Here is a 21,114-nt window from a genome sequence, read left to right as displayed (position 1 = left end):
AAACATCTCTCTTTGCTCGATTGTGGTGCATCAGAACTTTCAACTTTCTTCATCGCGGCGTCTGCGCCAGCGATTGTTTTGTGACGCTGAGCGCGTTCCAAGGATCTTGGTGTGAATGGCAGCTGAGAAGGACTTCGTCGACAAAATGACGAGGAAAGAGAATGCTTTTTTCACCCTCGATCAGGAACCAGAGTTCGCCCCGTTTGGCCCTAGCCGCGAGGAGGCACCGCGACCCCCGTTCCCCCTCGGACTTGACGAAACCCATTTGGCGATGCGTGGCTACGGGGGTTTCGTTTGTGCCCAGTGTCTGCGCTTTTTTGTCCCGGAAGGTGAAAGTGGAACTGAAGTCCTTTTGGAGAGTCCTGATAACGATGACGCCAGGAAAGAAGGCCATTCTTCGTCGCAGGATCCTTCCCCAGTCAACCTTGCGCAGTCGCGGAACCCTATCGTTCTGTCCTCTTCCGAGTCGGAGTTCAACATGAGTCTCCTATTTTATTCGCGTCGTCTACGTGACGCTTTGGAAACGCATCGGTTGCTAGCTATCCAGTTTAAGCCATTGGTAGAGAAAACGAGGAAGAGACCGCGGCTTCAACAGGGGGGCGGCTGTGATGGTCAACATCGTCTAGGGCCAGATGGAAGGAGAAAGACAAACATTTTCAAGTTGGAAAGGGAGATTTTTCTTCTTTCTGCTAGCCAGTCTCGTGTTCTACTCGGTGGGGAGGTGGAGCGGCAGAACCATACATGTTCCGGTCACAGGGATGCTGCGAACAGCGGGGCAGACCTGACTGCCTCTGAACAGAAATACAACTGTTTGGTGTCGGGAAAGGAGGTAGGGGCTTGGTTGACGCAACCAGGTCGCGTCTGCCCCTGGAAGTGCTCAAGCGAGGCTCTCCCCGTCTTTGTACTGTCCCTTCCTGCTTTAAATCCTTCGCCTATCATCTCCATGGGTGGGTCGAGTGTACGCGTGAGGAAGGCAGAGGCTGCTCGGTCTCGTGTTTTCGTCGATTTGCATCGAAAAGGCTTCTTCGTTCGGGACGGCCTTGCATATGGCGGCGACTGGCTGCTGTACCCACTCTCTCCATCTCTGTGTCATGCGGCAGCTCTCGTGTTCGTTGTAGTGGCTCCCGAGAAGAGATGTAATTCTCAAGAGTGCATGCGCTGTTCGCGCTCTAACAGAGGACGGTTCCTGCGCAGACTGAACCCTCCAGATTCTTGTCCTTCGCGTATGCTCCTCGATACGGCTACGGAACACAACCCGGTTCTCCACCGTTCGGTGGACACAGCAGAGGACCCACGAGCTACCGACGTTTTCAGACCGCTGGAAGAATGTCAAAAAACCTTGGAGTTCTCTGCGCTTTATCCCGTATCACTGGTGCGAATGCATCGGCTCGCCACAGCAGCAAAGAAGGCGGCAGTGCTGGCGCTTGTGGAGCTGGAATCACGAGAACCTCCGCTGTACATCCAGCTGGACCGCGTCAAGGAAGAAGACTGAAGAAACCCAGCTGGGGTCGACGACGTGCATGTGCCATTACTAGCGTCTGCATTTTTCGAGGTGTTCTGTGAAAAGACTTGTGTGGAGGCGATCGCTCGCGCGTGACAGGGAAGAGAGAAAATAATGCGAACGAGGCACTTCTAGGATGGAGATGAGCGAAAGTCTTGCCTTGGCCCCCTACATTTGTCACATTCATTCATGCTTCCCACCCGCGACGTACCGCTCGAACGCGAATTTTCTGGCGAAGACTCGCAAGGTGCGTTCGACTGGTTACGCCTGCAGGGCACTGATCTGGGACGGACCCAGGTTGTAGCTCATCAGGATGTGTGAGGGTTTTGAAATGCCAAGGGCATACACCTCATCAGTACTGATGCATGCACGTCTTGGATCCTTCCGTATAGTATCACCTCTAATTTTCTCGAAGTCCACTGTTTTATGTGTGCTAGACTCCATGTCTTGTGATCTTTTGTATGCAGGCGTTTCTTACAGACCTGAGCGCGACGGTGACAGCCCGCAGACATTGATGACTTATGACTTCTCTGTCATGAGAACCACACTTGCTGGGTTTCACCAGATACGCCGTAGTTGGCCAGCAACTCATGATACGTGCATTATCCATCGACAGTTTCCGTCGTTGGTTCGACACGGCACCGTGGGCAACACGACGTTTCAGTTTTGCAGGAGAAAGGGTAAAAATGGCTGCCTGTTAGGGTATTCATGGAGGAGTACACTGCAACACTTGAACATGGTGACAAGTGACAAGAAGATGTCGCAGAGGCGATGCTCCATCGTACACACTTCAGCGGAGTGTCAGCCAGTTGGGGCGTAGATCGAACCCTGCATTCGCAGCTCCTCCAGTCTCTTTTCAGCGGCAGCAAAAACCGTCCGAGAAAACGATTCTCCAGAAATGTTAGAGCAACGCACAGCCGTCGCTTTTTTCACTCTTCGTGCAGAAGCCGCGTTACTAGAACTGGTCGATGCTGGGAGAGTATCCGTGCCTTGGAGCGTGTGAAGAAGAAGCGTCGCTCCCTGATACTGGCGACTCTTACTGTGAGGCGTAAGAGTAAAGCGCCTGCTGCCGTCATTGCGTGGGCTCTCTTGAATGCAAGAGCTCCGCTGAACAGTTTCGTCTCGGCCACCGGAGCAACCAACGGACTTTCCACGCAGTGACGTGCAGCCGCGTCCCGCCGATAGCCGTGACACGCCTTCTACAGATTGGGGTTTGCCATCTAACCTGAAGCTATCAGTTGCAGTTGATAAAACCGAATCATTCCTTTCGTCAAAGGCGTGAGTTGCCGAATACCAGCGTTTTTTTGTCTGTACACTGCCTCTGAATACCTCAAAGTCGCTTTGAACCGAAGGAATTCCGCATCGATCTCCGTGGATAGCACGTTCACAACCGGAGGATTCGGTGGACGAAGACCTGGGGCTGTCCACAGACTGGGGCGACAGGAACGAAGATTTCTTTTTATGAGGGACAGGGAGAGGCACTTTTCTTTGCTGCTGCTGAAGATGTGGAGGACGATGATTCGCTTCGTGATCACGAGACGACGGCAAGGAGTGAAGCGGTTGAGACTTGCGGATTGGTTGGGCAGCGCTGCGTTTTGCTGAGGGTAGGGCGCACGGAGCCTTCTCAGTTGTTCGGGAATCGCCGGAGTGACTTCTGACACATTTTAATCCACGGGAACAGTGATGTTTGTGGCGCCATTTGCAGTCATGCGTGCGTGCTGTCTCGTGCTGCAGGCTCGCTAGCGTAACTTTTTTCTGGGTCGCAGATTCTCGCCGAGGTTGCGTTTTCTGAAACATGTACGGAGCATCTTTTGCACAGCCAGAAGGCAGTGCCAATGTCATCTGCTTTTGTATGACTGCTGCAGGCAGAACATTGCGCAACTGCTGGAGATACTGCTCTCTTTGCACTGTTAGACACTGTCGCGTTGTTAGCTCCCGAATAGAGCGACGAGATTTGAGGGGCGCTTGCTCTGTCCCATCAGAAGTATCGGAGACATCTGAGTTGCTGCTGGGGCTGGTGCTTGCATCTCTCCGTTTGTAGGTGCCGGCAATCGCACTCGTGTCACTTTCGCCAACGGGACTGCCTCCCAGAGCACTGCGAGGCCGACCACGAGCATCCCTTTCTTCTTGAGCTGCTGCACGGCTCGCTTCAGCAGGTTGTACTGAATCGCCTTTCTCAGTTCCTTTGCCCCATGGCGAATTGCCAGCAGGGGCAGATGCTGCGATACTATTCAGGTCTCGCCAGGGTCGAGAAAGAAGGGTCTTTACCCCAGTGAGCGACGTGAAAGCCACGTGCCGTTGCGCTCCTAGAGCCGATACGGCGTCACTGGCTGAGTGCAGAGGTAACGGGGTCGTATCACCAGAATTAAGGATGGTTTCGTCAGCGATATTTACATAAACCGGGATTTTAACAACCTGCTCCAATTCCTTTCCAGCCATGAGCCGCAAGACAAGAAGCCCAAACCTTTCTCCTGGCGAGTGACTGCAATTGACGGTCACCGTCACCATCACTTTCTGACCGGGAACTATGACTGTCTTAGGCTTTATAGTGGTTTCCACTGGGTCAAGATTACGTAGAAACAGTTGAACAGTCACGGGAGAGTGACTGAGATTCCGAATTTGCACTCCAAAACGGTGCTTTTTGCTGGCCGCAACTGTGTCCACCAACGCGAGATGGTACGGGCGTTGTGTAACGTCATGCTGCTCTGAAGAAGGAATGTGCCGCTGGATTCCCATGTCCAAGAACGCCCCCTGGAAGCTGTGCCATACAGGCTTGGCTCTCGCGAAAACAAACTTCTCTAGAAGCCACCCATACGCGGCGGGATCTGGAGTCAGACTTGGTATTGCGCGCACATCGCCCTGAGGGAGAGCGAGAAGTAGGTCCCTCGTAGGCAGTTCCGTTTTCGTATTGAGTGGGTACTTAGCAAGAGCGGGGATGTGCGTGTCCCTGTACGCATTGAGTAACAGATTCTTCACCTCCCTCGCGCTGGAGAACCTGCGCATGAAGTGGCGAAGCTTGCCGAAGTATGATGCTACTCCAGGGATCGAGGCCCGGGTCACAGCAAGAACTCCTAGTCCAGCAAAGAATGCAATGAACTCGGCTAGATTCAACGCTGCTAAGAACGGATCATGGTTGAGGTGCGCCTGGCGGGGCGCGACTGAGGCCCACACTTCTTCTACATGGCGAATTGACAGTGCGAACGGCGGCTTGTGGAGCAGCAGATCGAACGCCATTTTCTTAGCGTCTCTGATCGTAATTTTGCCTTCCGTTAATGAATACGGACTAGAAAAGAAGGAGCTGATCCGCTTCGAAGACCGCCAGCTGTCGTTCACCAGGTGCTCATGCAGACGGGAGTAGAAGAGGAAGAGGAGGAGGAGCGGGCCGGGCTCAGGCGCCTTTTTTCCAATCTGTACTCTGCCGACTGAATATGTCGACAAATCCAGGAAGGTCTTCACGGAACAGAGTTTGACGCTATTTCGACGAGAGGATCTGCGGCCTCGTACATAGCTTGCTGAGCGAACGGCACAGCCGACAGCTCCATTTTGCTTTGTTTGTCTTTGTTCGGTGCCACTCTGGCCGCAATGTTTCGTTTCATTCGCTGGAGACGGCGACCGAGTAGGATGCGCGCCAGAAGACATGGGGGTTTGTGTGCAGTGAACTTTATTTAAAGCTACAGATGGTACATCCTGCGAGAATGCCACGCGTGTGTTTCTCTCTGGCCGATGGTCGGAGGATTCGGATAAACGGCCGACCACGAGAGTACCGAAATGAGAGTATAGGTCCGTCACATACTTTTGATATGCAGGGTAAGCCACGTCCGCGGGATGCATGCTTTTGACCACGGTTGCAGTACCACCGCTAATAAGAGACTCGGTTTGATTACCGAGAGAGAATGAGAGATTGGAATAAACGTGCCTGTCTCTGGCAGCAGGAGAAAGGAACTTTCCACGAGTTCCCGGGTCGCTTCTACCGGAAGATGCCGCGGATCTCTTCACCCGAGCCTTCCTGACTCGGGCTGCGCATCCCTGCTCTCCGGCCCATTTAATGCTTGATGTATTCCGTCCTCGGCCAGTAAAAGACGCTGTCGGCCTAGAGGTGGGAGACCGCTGCTTAGCAGTTGCTTCTCTTGTTTCTCCTTCGGTCGTTTCTTGCAAAGGATGACCCGAAGAGCGCAAATCGGCGGAGCTGCGTCTGACGGCCTGCCCGACGGGAGAAGGGTCTCCCATGGTGACTGACTTTTGCTTGAAAGGGGCTTTGTCGGTGGCATGGCACCTACGTTAACAAACCCAAAATACGTGGAGCGGTCCGGAAGATTGTACTACCGAGAGAGGCTTCCAGCTTCACAAAAGTCATCGGTACTCGGCCCCCCGAGCAAGCGAGGGGACAAGGCTAGCAGTTACCAGCCAGATAAGTGGCCCTAATACGTGGTTGCCTCAACCAGACACTAGGGAGAAAAATTTCTACACCCAATCAAGAAGGAACTGCAGGTGCCGAGCATATGCCCCAGCTCTGTCCGCAGCTGTAAATGAGGTAATTAACTTCTGCCAAGACACATGAAGAGGGGTTTTTGCATTGACAGGCAGCTATGTCTATTTCGTACATAGGCACGGCTCACAAGTGATGCAAGTATCATGAAGAACACCTACAACACTCCAAGAGCACTGAGATTCCTGCTTGGTGGAAAAACACACAAGGGATGCATCTTGAATGATAACCAAGTGTGTGCACACCCACTATCCAGAAACATATCGCCTCGGCATAATATAACTCTCAGCCCACAGTCTGCTGTTGGCGATGGGTAGGCAATCAGTCACAAAACAAGGATGGATGAGCGAGGAAATCAACGTGCAGGACATGTGTAACGAGCTTACGGCTGCCACTAGCAAGAGCCCAGGCAGTGTAAACTGGCGAAGCAAGATTAGGTTACAGCAAAACCAAGTAGCGGCTGTTGCAGTTAGTGCTGAATGTCTAAAGGGCGACCAAGACAAATATTGGTTGGGAGATGGGGCGCCTGGAGACGGAGACTGGTGTTTGGCGGCACAGAGGCTTTTCGCATTGGCTGCATGCGCATTTATCGGGGCCCCTCAAGGAGAAATAGAAAGGCTTTCTACGACATGGTGGAAACTGATTTCTTGTTCTGCACTTCCGCAACTATGAAAAGCTCACCATTAGTGGCTGGTAACTCTGGGAAGCGCTTGGCTGCTTGTCCGCAGAGGATCTGCAGCCACGTCACTGCCTAGCAATTGTGTGTCCGTAGCGCTCAGGAAAAGGCGAAAAACGGAAAAGTGGCTTTTCTAGAGCTGAAGGGATGTCTCCCACCCTTGCAACAATACATCTTCCACCAGAAAGCCTTCCCGGAGGTACGGACCTGCTATGGGAAAAATGGCGACAGGTGGTTAGCTGACAACGGGGTTCGAACCCCGTCCCGTTGTAATGTGTAGAACAGGTACGAGTTCTCCAATATTTTTGCTCCACCCACTCATGCGTCTTCGCGACTTTCTGTCAGCTAAGGGAGGCTTTGAGAGACATCTTTTCAAGCGTTACTTGTTTCGTGTTGCTGACACCTGTCTGCCGAGGATCTGTAGATCATGTAGATTAGATCTGTTCTTACCCGATACCTGGGCCGCTGGGCCGCACGAAATACGAAAAACAAACGGGCCGCGGGCTACATGAGCTAATGCCTTGTTTGCCGCTAGAATGGGGTCAATGCCGTGCAAAGCCACATACTGAAACTGTGGGTGACGAACGCGGTACTGCTTTTGCGGACTGAAAATATTCACCTAGTACGACAGCGGCATTGTGACACTAGCTACAACTGTGTCTGGAACAAAGGGAACTGGAGTGATTTCTTGAACAATGAGATAAGTTTGCTTCATTTATCAAGGGGTAATCGGGAAACATCCAGCAGCCACAAGCGGGAGCATCATTCACTGAACCAAACCGAACGGTTGTCAAGGACCGGGGTGGTTCAGTTGTCGTGTTTCATTGCGGTGAGAGGACTTCGTGCCCCTGTTGGAAGGTGTGCGGCTCTTTTCATACTTCCAGAGTTCCGATGTACGCAGCGGAAAGGAGTGTTTCTCTCAGACATCTGGCAGCATCCATACATGCCTCTAGCACTCGATGAACGGTGTTAATAACGTCCGGCAGAGCATTCATCCGTCCTCAACCACATACAAGAGAATAGACACAGCTGAAGATTATCTATGCACCCTACTTTAGGTTTCGAGCAGATGCGTGATGCAATGGCAGACATGTGCATTCGGAATTTGCGCTGTATCTACGTGCATTCCAATTCCTCGACAACGTGCTGTCTCCGGGCATCAAATACCTGTTGCAACTGTGTAGCAGTGAGGACAACGATTGCTCGTCAAACTGTGCCTACTGATTCATTTCTTTCCTCTTCGATGCCGGCCGATACGTTTCACGTTTCCTCTACGCGTACCCTTTGCTCCGTTGGCTTGTTAATTACGTACCCAGCAGCTTGTGGTCATGTCGGTGCTGTGTGAGAGCGTTCAAATTTATCCGGAAGCTTCACAGAAGCAGCCTTCCGGACGCTGTCGCAGTACATAGAGAGACTTGGAGGGAAAAAACACTTCGGCACTAACTTCAATACCCGCTTTTTCTAGAGTGACAGTAGACATTATTCGAGACAGTTGCCGCCAGCCATCCGGGGCCTAGGAAAAAATCAAGCATGCTGACTTCGAAGTCGCATGCACGACAAACATGCAGAGTGCCGTCGCGAGCTCAGCCAGTTTTCGACAGCAAGAGACGACCGAATCACTGGACGGCTTTTCCGCAGCCCTACGCCTCTTTTAATGCCTTTGTCTCGCATGCGATCCGCTGCTGTGATAACCAGCTTTCCATCTGAAGCTCCTCATGGACATATCGCGTGCGTTCGGTTCTAGCTTACCACAGCCCCGTTAAAGTTTTTCTCCCGGTTTCCGATTCATGAAACCGCCTGATGAGTCGCGATCTTCGATTATGATTTTGCCCAGAAGGTCTCGAGTTTCCAAGAGTCAAAGGACCATCCGTCAAGAAGTCTCGCTTTCAAACGCGTTTTTCGTTGTAGCTCTCGCTTGCTCCATGCCACTCAAAGGCGCCAGAAGGCCCAGGTTAAGAACAGATTGTTTCGTTCCTTTTTCCCGTTTTCGAGCTTTCTGACAACAGATTTCCACAGCAAAAGGTGCTGCAGTGTACTCCATGCGGATTCATTGGCATTTTTCCCCGCGTGACGCACGTCAGACATTCTCGGTCAATGGCTTCCCCCGCCTTACTCGATCGCGCCTTTATTGGTGAAACCTTTGAAAGCCGAATTTTGTGCCTTAGTGAAAAGTGCCTTGGCGGAAAAGTTCATCAGTCACGGAGTTGGATTTCTCGTTTCAGCTTTGCCCCTTGCGTGACTGGAGGCCACGCAGCAGGCCTGTGCAGGGATCGCAGAATGCCCCGACCGCGTTGGTATTCTTGCTTCTGACATTTCGAGATCTAGTGCGTTGCGTTCGTCTCCAAAAGCAGCAACCGCTTTTCCATTGCGAATGGTCTTTACATCCGTCTCTTTCGTTCGCGTATCTAAATTCGGTGTGAAACTGTAGGCAGTCAGTGCACAGACAGGGGCAGCATGAATTTCTGAGTGTTGTCGGCGCAGCGGCTCTTGCTTCGGGTGTCGTCCGTTGCGTTTTTCCTAGAAGGTCCATCCAACGCTCGCTTGGCGCCAAATGGAGGGCAGAAAAGAGGCTGTTTCTCGCGAGTGGCAGACTTCGAGAGACGTGATTCACTTGGATCCGGAGAGTTTCTCTTCTGCGTCTGTCATTTCGCATCCCCTCCCGGAGTCGCAAGAACAGGAGGCTGCGCCAAACTCGAGAGGCAGCTCTCAAGAGATCCGGCATTTCCCTGTTCTTTCTCACCAGCCAGGTGATGGAAAAGGCGTCGCGAAACCTCCTGCTACTTCGCGTTTCCGACACGGCGCGAAGCTGGGGAAACTCGGGGATGAAGAGCGCGAGCGACCCGCAGCCGCGGCAAGGCACAAGGAAGGCAAAAGCGCAACTTTCAATTTGCAAGGGAACACCCTCCACGAAATTCCTTCACGCTCTGACCAGAGAAGAGAGGCCGAAGGGGACGGAAAAAGAGACAAAGAGAGAGCACTCGAGGAGCAACGGCGTTTAATCGGTAGGGCGGTTTTGCCTCGCGAACGACAAGACAGAGAAAAATGTTGTCAAAGACTCCAGATCTCTCACCAATTGTCCTGATATGCCCCGCAGCCCCACCTTTGTTCTTGCGTCGTAGACTGTGTTTCAAGTGGCCGGACGTGCACTTGCGGGTTCTGTTTTTTCACTCTTTTTTCCACCGTTGCTCGCGCCAGCCATCCACTTGTCCTTGTGTAATCTGTTCCTGACACTAACCTGCAGGAGTTTACTTCCGAACCGAGAGGCACGATAACATCTCCCCACAAGTCTCTGCTTGCACATCTCTCTCCAGACAACGGGAGTGCACTTTCTCTGATTCACGACTGGTCCACATTTCGCTTTGCGCTAATGCCGATAGACTGTTGCCGAGGGTGCTTGGCAGAGGCCGTGGTTGCGAAAGCCATCGATTTCCGTGGTGTGTTGGCAAAGCGTAAGGTCTGTTCGATTTTCACAGAGGACGCCTTTGCTTGTGACGGCGAACGGGGTGTGAGATACGTTTTTTTATGTTTTTCTCTGTTGTTCGACAGAACAACAGGTCCGGTTTCAGAAGGCTTGCGACAGCGCCCGGTATCTGGTTCAGTGCCGCCTCATTCTCCACAACATCGGCCCACCGGGAACTGTCTCCGATGAAGGGACGAGAAGTGGAGAACGCGGCAGAAACGAGGCGACCGCTGTGCAGGGTAGAACCCCCGAGATCTGCAGGAAGACCGCGTTCCTCGAAATCGAACGGCAGCCAGAAGCAGGCGAGGTGGAGGTGCTAGGACATGAGGGAGAAGAGGAGACGACTTTCCTTCTGCGCAGCGTCGTTGGCTTTCTGAAGCCCGAAGAACTCAGCGACGTGGCGCTGGAGCGCGAGTCTCTCGGGAAATGCGGATTTTTCCTTTGCAGTCAACAGATGCCCACAGGCGCCCAGAAGCGCGGGTAGGAACCAGAATCGCTTTCGAAAGTTGCGGAGACGTCACTCTTGCGAGGGGTGGCTCGAGGCTTGTGGCTGTTGCGTGGGGATTTAGTCCGGTTGTGGCTGGACGTTGCGCTTCTTCGCTGGTTCCGTGCATCTCCTTTTTCACCTAAGTTTCCCACTTCTTGCCTCGTTTTCGCTCTCTCTCCCTTTGAGGTTCCGCTCTGTTCAAAGTCTTCTGCCCTACCCCGGTCATCCGCGCACCCTCAGGATCTGTTTGCTCGGCTGCACATTAGCGAGGGCCAAGGGGCTGCGCGCGTGCAGGTCCACTGAAAATGCGAGCTCCATCCCAGCTCGATGACCAGTGAGAGTTGATGACTCAGGTGCCGTGGTGCAGTTGTGTGTTGCACGCGAACGCGTCGCGAGTCGCCAGGTTTTGGCTGCCGGTCCTTTACTGTTTTCGCTCTCCTCTTCATGCGCTGTCAGGCGGCTGTCTTTGGTGCGACGATGGAAACTGGACCACAAGTTGATTCGCGTCGCAGACGAGGACGACCTCCTTCTTTTCTGCAGCAAAGAGTGCTACTACCGCCAGAAGGAGCTCCAAGGGCTTCAGAGAGAAGAGCAGCTGTACACGCGCCTTTTTGTCCAACAGTGGGTCTCGCGCGTCTCTAGCCGATGCAAGAGAGACGGCTGGCGAGATGTGGCGGACCCTGCTGTGGGTTCCCTTGCCCTCGGTTCCACGTCTTTGCCGTCTCTCCTCCACTCCACACAGTGTGGGCAACAGAGGGACTCGAAAGGCCTTCAGAGCGACCACGCTTCGTCGGAAAGCCGTCTTTTCGCGAGCGGAGAAAATCCCGGTGCTGCGCAGAGTCCCAGGGAGCGAACGGAGTGCGTCGAAAACCAGGAAGACTCTGCGACATTCGTGCGGGTTTCGCCAGAGCACCTTCCTGGAGGAGACAGAACGTCTTCGATGATCTGTGAGCGTTCTTCGTGTACAGAGCTGGCAGAGAAGAAGGGAGATTTCGGAACGGTCCGTGGACTGGAAGGAGACAAGCGAAAGGATCTGGTTGGGGACCAGAAGGAAGGGATGCAGGAGGGCGACCAGCATCAGCAAGTCCGCGGTCTTCGAGAAACGAAGAGGCAGGAGCGAGAGACCGAGAAAGGACAATCTCGGCCCCCACAGAAACCGGCGCATGTCATAAAGGTTACTGTTGAAGATGAGGACGAAAACAGCTCGAGGGAAGAGTCAGACGAAGACTTTGAGGAGGCGGATGCGAGGAAGAGAGACGACAGTTCGAACTTCTCCTCCCGTGGGGCTCTGTCATCTCTAGGGGACCCTGGGGTACCCACAAGCGCATCTGACGTCGCTACAGACCTGGGGATTTCTTCGTCAGGTCAAAGTGCCGAGAAGCCTCATTCGACGGAACGTCTCCTCGACGACAAAGAGGGCAGGCTAACGCAGACAGGTCTCTTGAATTTGCAGTGGTGCCAGCACCGAGCTGCCGGTCCAGTGGATCCGGTGCTTTGCTTTGATTATGCAGATGTCGGGAGCGCAACGGATGTCCCTGCGAACAGCGCAGCTGGGGAAACACTCCCGCCCTCGGAAACAAATCCTCAGGGCCTTCCCACGAAAGGCCACAGCGAGAAATTCAAATCTTGGGAGGAAGAGCAGCCTGACCCAGAGGGCATTTTCGGCAGGAGCGGAAGCAAGAGCCATGTTGCAGCACACACCAAGGCTCCAAGGTGTTCGCCTAGCACCTCGTGTGAACTGCCTAAGGAGACGATGGAATTGAATGCGGAAAGGCGCGCTTTTGTTGCAGGCGGCGCTTCCGAGGCAGAGAGGCGGGAGAGCGATATCGACTCCAACGAAGAGGGACAAGAGTGGGAAGAAGGTTTCGCACCCGATGACTGGGGTCTTGCCAAAGACCTCAATGAGTTCCTGGATCTCACAGATGAAGAAGACGGGGACACTTGCTCGTTCGACTGCTCGTCTCCTGACCACAGAACCGCCCGCGGTTCAGTTTGCTGCTCTCAGCAGGAAGACCATAGTCCGGGAGAGTGCGGGACAGCGAAGCTCGCGTTGCCGTCCGAGAGAAACAAAACGGCAGAGCAGCCAGAACGGAGAGGCTCTCGAAAAGCTCCCTCGCGGGGCAAGCAGAGCATTCAAGCTCAGGTCCAGGAGGCGTACGGACGGCTCTCGGATCTCTCGGTGGTCTGGGATCTGCTCGGCAACTGGAGTAGGAACGAAACCCGGGAGTTTTTGATTCAGTGTCACGGACTGAAAGGTTTCTCTCGGAAACTCGGAGGCGAACGGGCGCTTTCTTCCTTCGACCCGTCCGGCGGGGCAGCAGCGGGACCGGAGGCTCCTGACAACACGAGCGACGTTGCAGCGGCCACAGCCGAAGACATTCAACGTGTCGAGCAGCTGGTCCAAGTGTTAATTCGAGTTCTACCCACAAATCTTGTTGCCCAATATAGGCGACAAATTGTGGATCTCTGCAGCACTTTCCGCATTCAGAGAGTGAGACAAAATGTATCATCCGCATTGCTGAACGTTGCGGAGGACGAACGTTTCTAGCACAGGCGCCAATGAGACTTTAGTTGCCAAGATTGGTTCAAGAGTGAATACACATGTGCAACACTATAATCTGTATCGTGTAGTGTTAATGATCGTGTATGCACTGTCTAGTTTGGAAAAAAGGCAAACACAGGATAGAATGCGCGGTAAAATGTATGCACACAAACCACGGTCAGTATGTCGTTAGGCTGGACATGAGGAACCAGGGGAGGAATGGGGACAGCCGATGGTTGTGGCCTTCTTAAGATATCATATCTTTTTGCGGAGGTGACTTTGAGAGGCCTAACGTTTCAGATTTAGACACGGACGCCTCAATAGGATTCAGAACTACGTTGTTAGGATCTCGAGGCCAACAGCCGGTACGTCGGACATGGTGCCTGGGAAGGCAGCACGGCCTGCTTTGCGCTAGATGAGCGGTGCGTGACGATCGATGACAAAATCTCATATTCCGTGGGGTTTTTAACAACGAATACGTGGTGTCCTTTTGAGTCAGCGCCCAGCGTGTGTGGTCTGCGAATTCGTCCTTTGTTTTCCAGGCAGCTCCACCTCTGCAGCCTTCCTGCTGCCGAACCTTTCTGGCAGTTGTACTGACGGCACTGCAGTGTCGTTGTTGGACTGCGTCCTCTCCGGACTTAGACGGTCTGTCCGATAACGGCACAGACAGGTTCCATGAGGAAAAGCCAGATTCGCACGCGAAAAGCATGCGACCCAACATAAAGTCGGTCAAAGAATGGCTTAGCAATCGACGTGACTCGTCGGGTGACGACGAAGGACTGCGAGAGTTCATTTTGGAAGCTGTGTTTGAAGCGACGTCTAAACCTCAAAAGATGAAAAGCGGAGAAAATCAGGGGAAAACATTGTTTAGTCTCAGTGACGCAAGTGGCGAGCAACACGGACCGCAAGGGTTCACTGCAGGTGGGCGGATGGCGTCCGAGGGTGCTGTAGCAAGGGGAGGCAACTATGTCTTTCCCGGTACAGCTGCAGAACAGGCGCAAAGTTCTGTCGTACGAGGCGAAAGCCTCGATGAAAGGAACGCAAAACCGGCTGAGCGAACCCAATCTTCGTTCTTGTTTACCAAGGCAGAGCGCAGAACGGGGGCCAGTTTGAACGAGGAAGCTGCCTGGTGGTGGCTGGAACAAAGTCTCGATGTTTTGGTGAATCCGTTGACGGATGCATGATCTGTTTTATCTCCGGGTGTGAGTAACTTGGTGTCAGGGACGCAAAAACTCGTTAAATCGTAAGGCATTTCTGCTTTCACAATGCATTTTCGACGGATACGGGACAGACGACATTTCACTGCTTGCTTTTACTTCTCATACGCTGCACAGCGGCCGCGACGTCACGCCTAAGAGTGTACGAGTGTTCGACAACTGCGTCAAGCCTTTAGGAGTCACGTATTGTTTCAATTATGAGGTGAATTAGCGGTCTCTGAACTTCGGAAAGTCCCGTGACGTCTCTTCCACTCGCAACCCTTTAGAAGGAGACATCTCCGTGACTGAGTTTTTGTTATGCAGGGCTCGTGAAGGCCGAGACCTGCAGGGTGATGCGCGCGTACTGAATGCCTGCGACTTTTTATATAGCAGCGAGCCTCGTTTTCAAATGTCATCTGGGGTTTATGGTGTACAAGCTCAGAACATAGGGAAATCTTCGGGTGGGTGGCCTCTTCTTCCTTAAGCTTTAGAGCGATTTGTCTTCACTACCCGGAAGGAGCAGTTCCAGCAACAGGGCATAGCGGCCGAGAAGAAGCGTTATTCAGGCTTGCTGACCGTGTAGAGTGTGACTATGCTACTTAGCATTTGTGAGAAAAACGAGTCTAGTACCCACATACTATTTTAGCTGCTGGTGTGAATATGAAAGGCCTCTCAACTAACACTCACAACTGGCACTGCCACCAGTAGAAACGTACTGCTGTGGGGTGAAACCAAGAGAGAACGAGCACATCCCATTTTTGACTCTAATTATGAGATACAGACAACGAAGACCTTCATGACAGCTGTCCACTACCCCAGAAGACTGCTTGAGACGACTAAAAATGCTGGAGTTAGCTACTGAAATAGGCACGATGCCCACCTCCACTTGCAGGTCTCCCGATGTCCCACTTGCTAGGAGCACCGCGCGTTTTCGAACTTCTCAATTTTCATTGCCCAACTGAACCAAACGACAACGGCGCGGGCAGAGTGGGGGTTCGTCCTTTAAAAAAATGGGTTGAATGTGGTGGCACGGTTCTAATAGAGAATCCCTCTCGCACTCATCAGGTGACATGATATCTGCCACTTCCAAGTGTATCAGTGTCAAAAGCAATTTAGCTCTTGTGATCGCATCCACGGAAATACAGTTTCATTGCTGTGAGGATGTCGGTCTGAAGGATCAGTCTTGCCCGACGTTTCGCGCCCTTGCCAGCGGAGCACCAGCCCTCCACTAGATGGTTTGGGGTGGTGACCCATGGTGGTCCTAGTGGGATCTTTTGATCTCACTTTTTTTCCGTTTTGTTCGTGCCGCGGATCGTCGGTGTGAGGGTTGTTCTCGTGTCATTTAGAGAAATTCTGACTATGTCTCTATGGTGGTGGCTTTTCCTGGGTGTGTGGTCGGCAGGTGGCCAGGCTCACCGCCACGCCGATGGTAATGCTTGCCGGGGACGGTAATGCATTTGCGAGCCCTGAGATTTCGAACATCATTTGTCTTATACGCCAGTGTCACCTGAGTATGAAAAGCAACGCGTGCCATTTGTATCGGACCCCTTTAACGGTCGCTTAGGAGACGGAAGGTTTCCTCTGCAACTTACGCAGGGACCTTCTGCAGGCATCGCCTTTTGCTGCGGAGCCTAGCCTCCAGGCTGGTTTCCTCGACCGCCTTGAAGTATCATGGAAGTACTTTTTCGCTCTTGAAAGACCAGTGGCTGGAGATGTTTGACAGTTTTCTACATTAACGACACAGAATACCCGTTTCGCGGTCCTGTCTTTTCCTGCCGTCGGTCGACCACCTGGTGTCAAAGTTGACATCGAAAAGATGAGTATCGTACGGCTGAAGAAGGTAGTCTCACCGGCTTTTCTCGTGCTTTTCAGTCTTGCGTTTTTCAGAGCATGTGCGGCGGCACGAGATGAGGTCGGGGCCATCCACGAAGAGAGACCTCTCCACAGTAGCACTGGTACGCAGCCTGTTTTCAAGGAAGGTGCAGGAAGTGACGTGGACCGAACTGATGCACCACGGAGTGGAACCACCACATTGAACGCTTTAGGCGATGAGAAGAAACACCAACCTCCCGACGATGCGGTCAGTCAAAGACGCAGACCTCGAAGGTCAGCGCCCGGAAGCTTAAGCCACCATGGAGATGCTCAAGACGCAGGGACGCATGAAGCAATACAAAACCCCGACCGCCGACGAAGACAGTCCGTGACTCGTCAAGCTGGTCGTGCGTTTCTGGGTCTAAATTTAGGGTCCCCCGGCGCGCAGGCCCTTCATGCAATTGTTCTTTTGGCGCAGCTCACGGCGTTCTACAAGGCGACAAAAATTGTGGCGACAGTCGGAGACAGCAGAAAAAAGACCTTTCAAGACGAGGCATCTCAAACTACGGAATTTACCTCTGAGTTGGTGGGTGAGATCGGCGCTTCTGCCGGCGATCCAACTTCCTCCAGTTGGTCCAAAACCGCAGCCCAGAGGGTAGCTGTGGCTGGTGCTCTGACGGCTGCAGCGGCATTGGCGGTTGCCCTCACTCTTTACTTGTCTTCCCCATCTTCTAAAACTTTTGTGGTCGACAATCTCGAGAGAGCACCAGTAAATGAGAAAGGTTCCGATATGCACGCCGGCAGTCTCCAGGGTTCACCAATGGGTGAGACCAGCACCGCTTTGGACAACGCGAGTTTCGAGGGTGCACCAATAAGTGAGTTTACCTCCCGTGTTGACGCCGCACATGCCACCAACGCCGAGCAACCGCCGGCAGGTGAAACGAGCTCCGGTGTAGAAGAGGCCAATATCGAGAGTGCACCAGCAGGTGAGATGATCTGGAATGTTGGCGCCACAGACGCCACAAAGGTGGAGCAACGGCTGGAAGGTGAGCCGCGCTCCGGTGTAGGAAACGCCAGTCCCAAGGGTTCACTAGCAAGTGACTTTATCTCCGCTGTTGACGCCACCAAGGTCGAGCAATGGCCGGCCTGTGAGACGAGCTCCAGCGTAGAAGAATCTACTCTCGAGGGTACATCAGTCAGTGAGTTAATCTCCGCTGTTGACGCCGCCAAGGCGGAGGGAACGCCAGCAGTTGAACCGAGCTCCGGTGTTGAAGCATCGAGTCTCGAGGGTTCACCAATGGGTGAGGCGATCTCCGGTGTTGAAACCACCAAGGTGGAGCAAAGGCCGGCAGATGAGACGAGTTCCGGTGTAGAAGAGGCGAGTGTGGAGGGTACAGCGTTTGGCGAGGCGATCTCCGGTGTTGAAACCACCAAGGCGGAGGGAACGCCAGCAGTTGAACCGAGCTCCGGTGTTGAAGCATCGAGTCTCGAGGGTTCACCAATGGGTGAGGCGATCTCCGGTGTTGAAACCACCAAGGTGGAGCAAAGGCCGGCAGATGAGACGAGTTCCGGTGTAGAAGAGGCGAGTGTGGAGGGTACAGCGTTTGGCGAGGCGATCTCCGGTGTTGAAACCACCAAGGTGGAGCAAAGGCCGGCAGATGAGACGAGCTCCGGTGTAGAAGAGGCGAGTGTCGAGGGTTCACCAATGGGTGAGGCGATCTCCGGTGTTGAAACCACCAAGGTGGAGCAAAGGCCGGCAGATGAGACGAGTTCCGGTGTAGAAGAGGCGAGTGTGGAGGGTACAGCGTTGGGCGAGACGATTTCCGCTGTTGACTCCGCGGACGCGGAGCAAGGGCCGACAGGAGAGACGAGCTCCGGTGTTGAAGAATCTCGTCTCGAGGGTTCACCAGTGGGTGAGGCGATCTCCGGTATTAAAACCACCAAGGTGGAGCAAAGGCCGGCAGATGAGACGAGCTCCGGTGTAGAAGAGGCGAGTGTGGAGGGTACAGCGTTGGGCGAGACCATTTCCGCTGTTGATTCCACCAACGCGGAGCAAGGGCCGACAGGAGAGACGAGCTCCGGTGTTGAAGAATCTCGTCTCGAGGGTTCACCAATGGGTGAGGCGATCTCCGGTGTTGAAACCACCAAGGTGGAGCAAAGGCCGGCAGATGAGACGAGTTCCGGTGTAGAAGAGGCGAGTGTGGAGGGTACAGCGTTGGGCGAGACGATTTCCGCTGTCGATTCCACCAACGCGGAGCAACGGCCGGCAGATGATTCGAGCTCCGGTGTTGAAGAATCTCGTCTCGAGGGTTCACCAGTGGGTGAGGCGATCTCCGGTGTTGAAACCACCAAGGTGGAGCAAAGGCCGGCAGATGAGACGAGCTCCGGTGTAGAAGAGGCGAGTGTGGAGGGTACAGCGTTGGGCGAGACGATTTCCGCTGTTGATTCCGCGGACGCGGAGCAAGGGCCGGCAGTAGAGACGAGCTCCGGTGTTGAAGAATCTCGTCTCGAGGGTTCACCAGTGGGTGAGGCGATCTCCGGTGTTGAAACCACCAAGGTGGAGCAGCGGCCGGCAGATGAGACGAGCTCCGGTGTAGAAGAGGCGAGTGTGGAGGGTACAGCGTTGGGCGAGACGATTTCCGCTGTCGATTCCACCAACGCGGAGCAAGGGCCGGCACATGATTCGAGCTCCGGTGTTGAAGAATCTCGTCTCGAGGGTTCACCAGTGGGTGAGGCGATCTCCGGTGTTGAAACCACCAAGGTGGAGCAGCGGCCGGCAGATGAGACGAGCTCCGGTGTAGAAGAGGCGAGTGTGGAGGGTACAGCGTTGGGCGAGACGATTTCCGCTGTCGATTCCGCGGACGCGGAGCAAGGGCCGGCAGATGATTCGAGCTCCGGTGTTGAAGAATCTCGTCTCGAGGGTTCACCAGTGGGTGAGGCGATCTCCGGTGTTGAAACCACCAAGGTGGAGCAAAGGCCGGCAGATGAGACGAGCTCCGGTGTAGAAGAGGCGAGTGTGGAGGGTACAGCGTTAGGCGAGACGATTTCCGCTGTTGATTCCGCGGACGCGGAACAAGGGCCGGCAGGAGAGACGAGCTCCGGTGTTGAAGAATCTCGTCTCGAGGGTTCACCAATGGGTGAGGCGATCTCCGGTGTTGAAACCACCAAGGTGGAGCAAAGGCCGGCAGATGAGACGAGCTCCGGTGTAGAAGAGGCGAGTGTGGAGGGTACAGCGTTGGGCGAGACGATTTCCGCTGTCGATTCCACCAACGCGGAGCAAAGGCCGACAGGAGAGACGAGCTCCGGTGTTGAAGCATCGAGTCTCGAGGGTTCACCAGTGGGTGAGGCGATCTCCGGTGTTGAAACCACCAAGGTGGAGCAGCGGCCGGCAGATGAGACGAGCTCCGGTGTAGAAGAGGCGAGTGTGGAGGGTACAGCGTTGGGCGAGACGATTTCCGCTGTCGATTCCACCAACGCGGAGCAAAGGCCGACAGGAGAGACGAGCTCCGGTGTTGAAGCATCGAGTCTCGAGGGTTCACCAGTGGGTGAGGCGATCTCCGGTGTTGAAACCACCAAGGTGGAGCAAAGGCCGGCAGATGAGACGAGCTCCGGTGTAGAAGAGGCGAGTGTGGAGGGTACAGCGTTGGGCGAGACCATTTCCGCTGTTGATTCCACCAACGCGGAGCAACGGCCGGCAGATGATTCGAGCTCCGGTGTTGAAGAATCTCGTCTCGAGGGTTCACCAATGGGTGAGGCGATCTCCGGTGTTGAAACCACCAAGGTGGAGCAGCGGCCGGCAGATGAGACGAGCTCCGGTGTAGAAGAGGCGAGTGTGGAGGGTACAGCGTTGGGCGAGACGATTTCCGCTGTTGATTCCGCGGACGCGGAGCAAGGGCCGGCAGGTGAGACGAGCTCCGGTGTTGAAGAATCTCGTCTCGAGGGTTCACCAATGGGTGAGGCGATCTCCGGTGTTGAAACCACCAAGGTGGAGCAAGGGCCGGCAGATGAGACGAGCTCCGGTGTAGAAGAGGCGAGTGTGGAGGGTACAGCGTTGGGCGAGACGATTTCCGCTGTTGATTCCGCGGACGCGGAGCAAGGGCCGGCAGGTGAGACGAGCTCCGGTGTTGAAGAATCTCGTCTCGAGGGTTCACCAATGGGTGAGGCGATCTCCGGTGTTGAAACCACCAAGGTGGAGCAAAGGCCGGCAGATGAGACGAGCTCCGGTGTAGAAGAGGCGAGTGTGGAGGGCACAGCGTTAGGTGAGACGATTTCCGTTGTTGATTCCACCAACGCGGAGCAACGGCCGACAGGAGAGACGAGCTCCGGTGTTGAAGAATCTCGTCTCGAGGGTTCACCAGTGGGTGAGGCGATCTCCGGTGTTGAAACCACCAAGGTGGAGCAAAGGCCGGCAGATGAGACGAGCTCCGGTGTAGAAGAGGCGAGTGTGGAGGGTACAGCGTTGGGCGAGACCATTTCCGCTGTTGATTCCACCAACGCGGAGCAACGGCCGGCAGATGATTCGAGCTCCGGTGTTGAAGAATCTCGTCTCGAGGGTTCACCAGTGGGTGAGGCGATCTCCGGTGTTGAAACCACCAAGGTGGAGCAGCGGCCGGCAGATGAGACGAGCTCCGGTGTAGAAGAGGCGAGTGTGGAGGGTACAGCGTTAGGCGAGACGATTTCCGCTGTCGATTCCGCGGACGCGGAGCAAGAGCCGGCAGATGAGTCGAGCTCCGGTGTTGAAGAATCTCGTCTCGAGGGTTCACCAATGGGTGAGGCGATCTCCGGTGTTGAAACCACCAAGGTGGAGCAGCGGGCGGCAGATGAGACGAGCTCCGGTGTAGAAGAGGCGAGTGTGGAGGGTACAGCGTTGGGCGAGACCATTTCCGCTGTTGATTCCACCAACGCGGAGCAAAGAGCCGACAGGTGAGACGAGCTCCGGTGTTGAAGAATCTCG

The 21,114-nt window shown here is 54.2% G+C and overlaps 3 protein-coding genes across 3 annotated transcripts; 2 read left to right on the top strand and 1 right to left on the bottom strand.

Moving 5' to 3' along the window:
- Positions 1-115: 115 nt before the first annotated feature.
- On the top strand, positions 116-1,492 carry TGME49_255720 (hypothetical protein; the record flags this gene model as incomplete). The annotated part of the gene is made up of 1 exon (XM_002364849.1): positions 116-1,492. One exon carries the CDS (start codon positions 116-118, stop codon positions 1,490-1,492), a length of 1,377 nt encoding a protein of 458 aa, XP_002364890.1.
- A 1,937-nt stretch (positions 1,493-3,429) lies between these two features.
- Positions 3,430-5,332, bottom strand: TGME49_255730 (hypothetical protein; the record flags this gene model as incomplete). Its single annotated transcript, XM_002364850.2, has 2 exons — positions 3,430-3,720; positions 3,770-5,332. The coding sequence occupies 2 exons, from the start codon at positions 5,330-5,332 to the stop codon at positions 3,430-3,432; spliced, it is 1,854 nt and encodes a 617-aa protein (XP_002364891.2).
- A 3,142-nt stretch (positions 5,333-8,474) lies between these two features.
- On the top strand, positions 8,475-21,087 carry TGME49_255740 (hypothetical protein; the record flags this gene model as incomplete). The annotated part of the gene is made up of 5 exons (XM_018781107.1): positions 8,475-9,665; positions 10,210-10,603; positions 11,067-13,101; positions 13,695-13,876; positions 16,221-21,087. The coding sequence occupies exons 1-5, from the start codon at positions 9,215-9,217 to the stop codon at positions 21,085-21,087; spliced, it is 7,929 nt and encodes a 2,642-aa protein (XP_018636942.1). The 5' UTR covers positions 8,475-9,214.
- Positions 21,088-21,114: the final 27 nt, after the last annotated feature.

Source organism: Toxoplasma gondii, chromosome VIIb (genome assembly GCF_000006565.2).
Source record: "Toxoplasma gondii ME49 chromosome VIIb, whole genome shotgun sequence".
Lineage (NCBI taxonomy): Eukaryota > Apicomplexa > Conoidasida > Eucoccidiorida > Sarcocystidae > Toxoplasma > Toxoplasma gondii.
The sequence above is the reverse complement of the archived record's forward strand: the minus strand, read 5'-3'. Positions and strand labels throughout refer to the sequence as shown.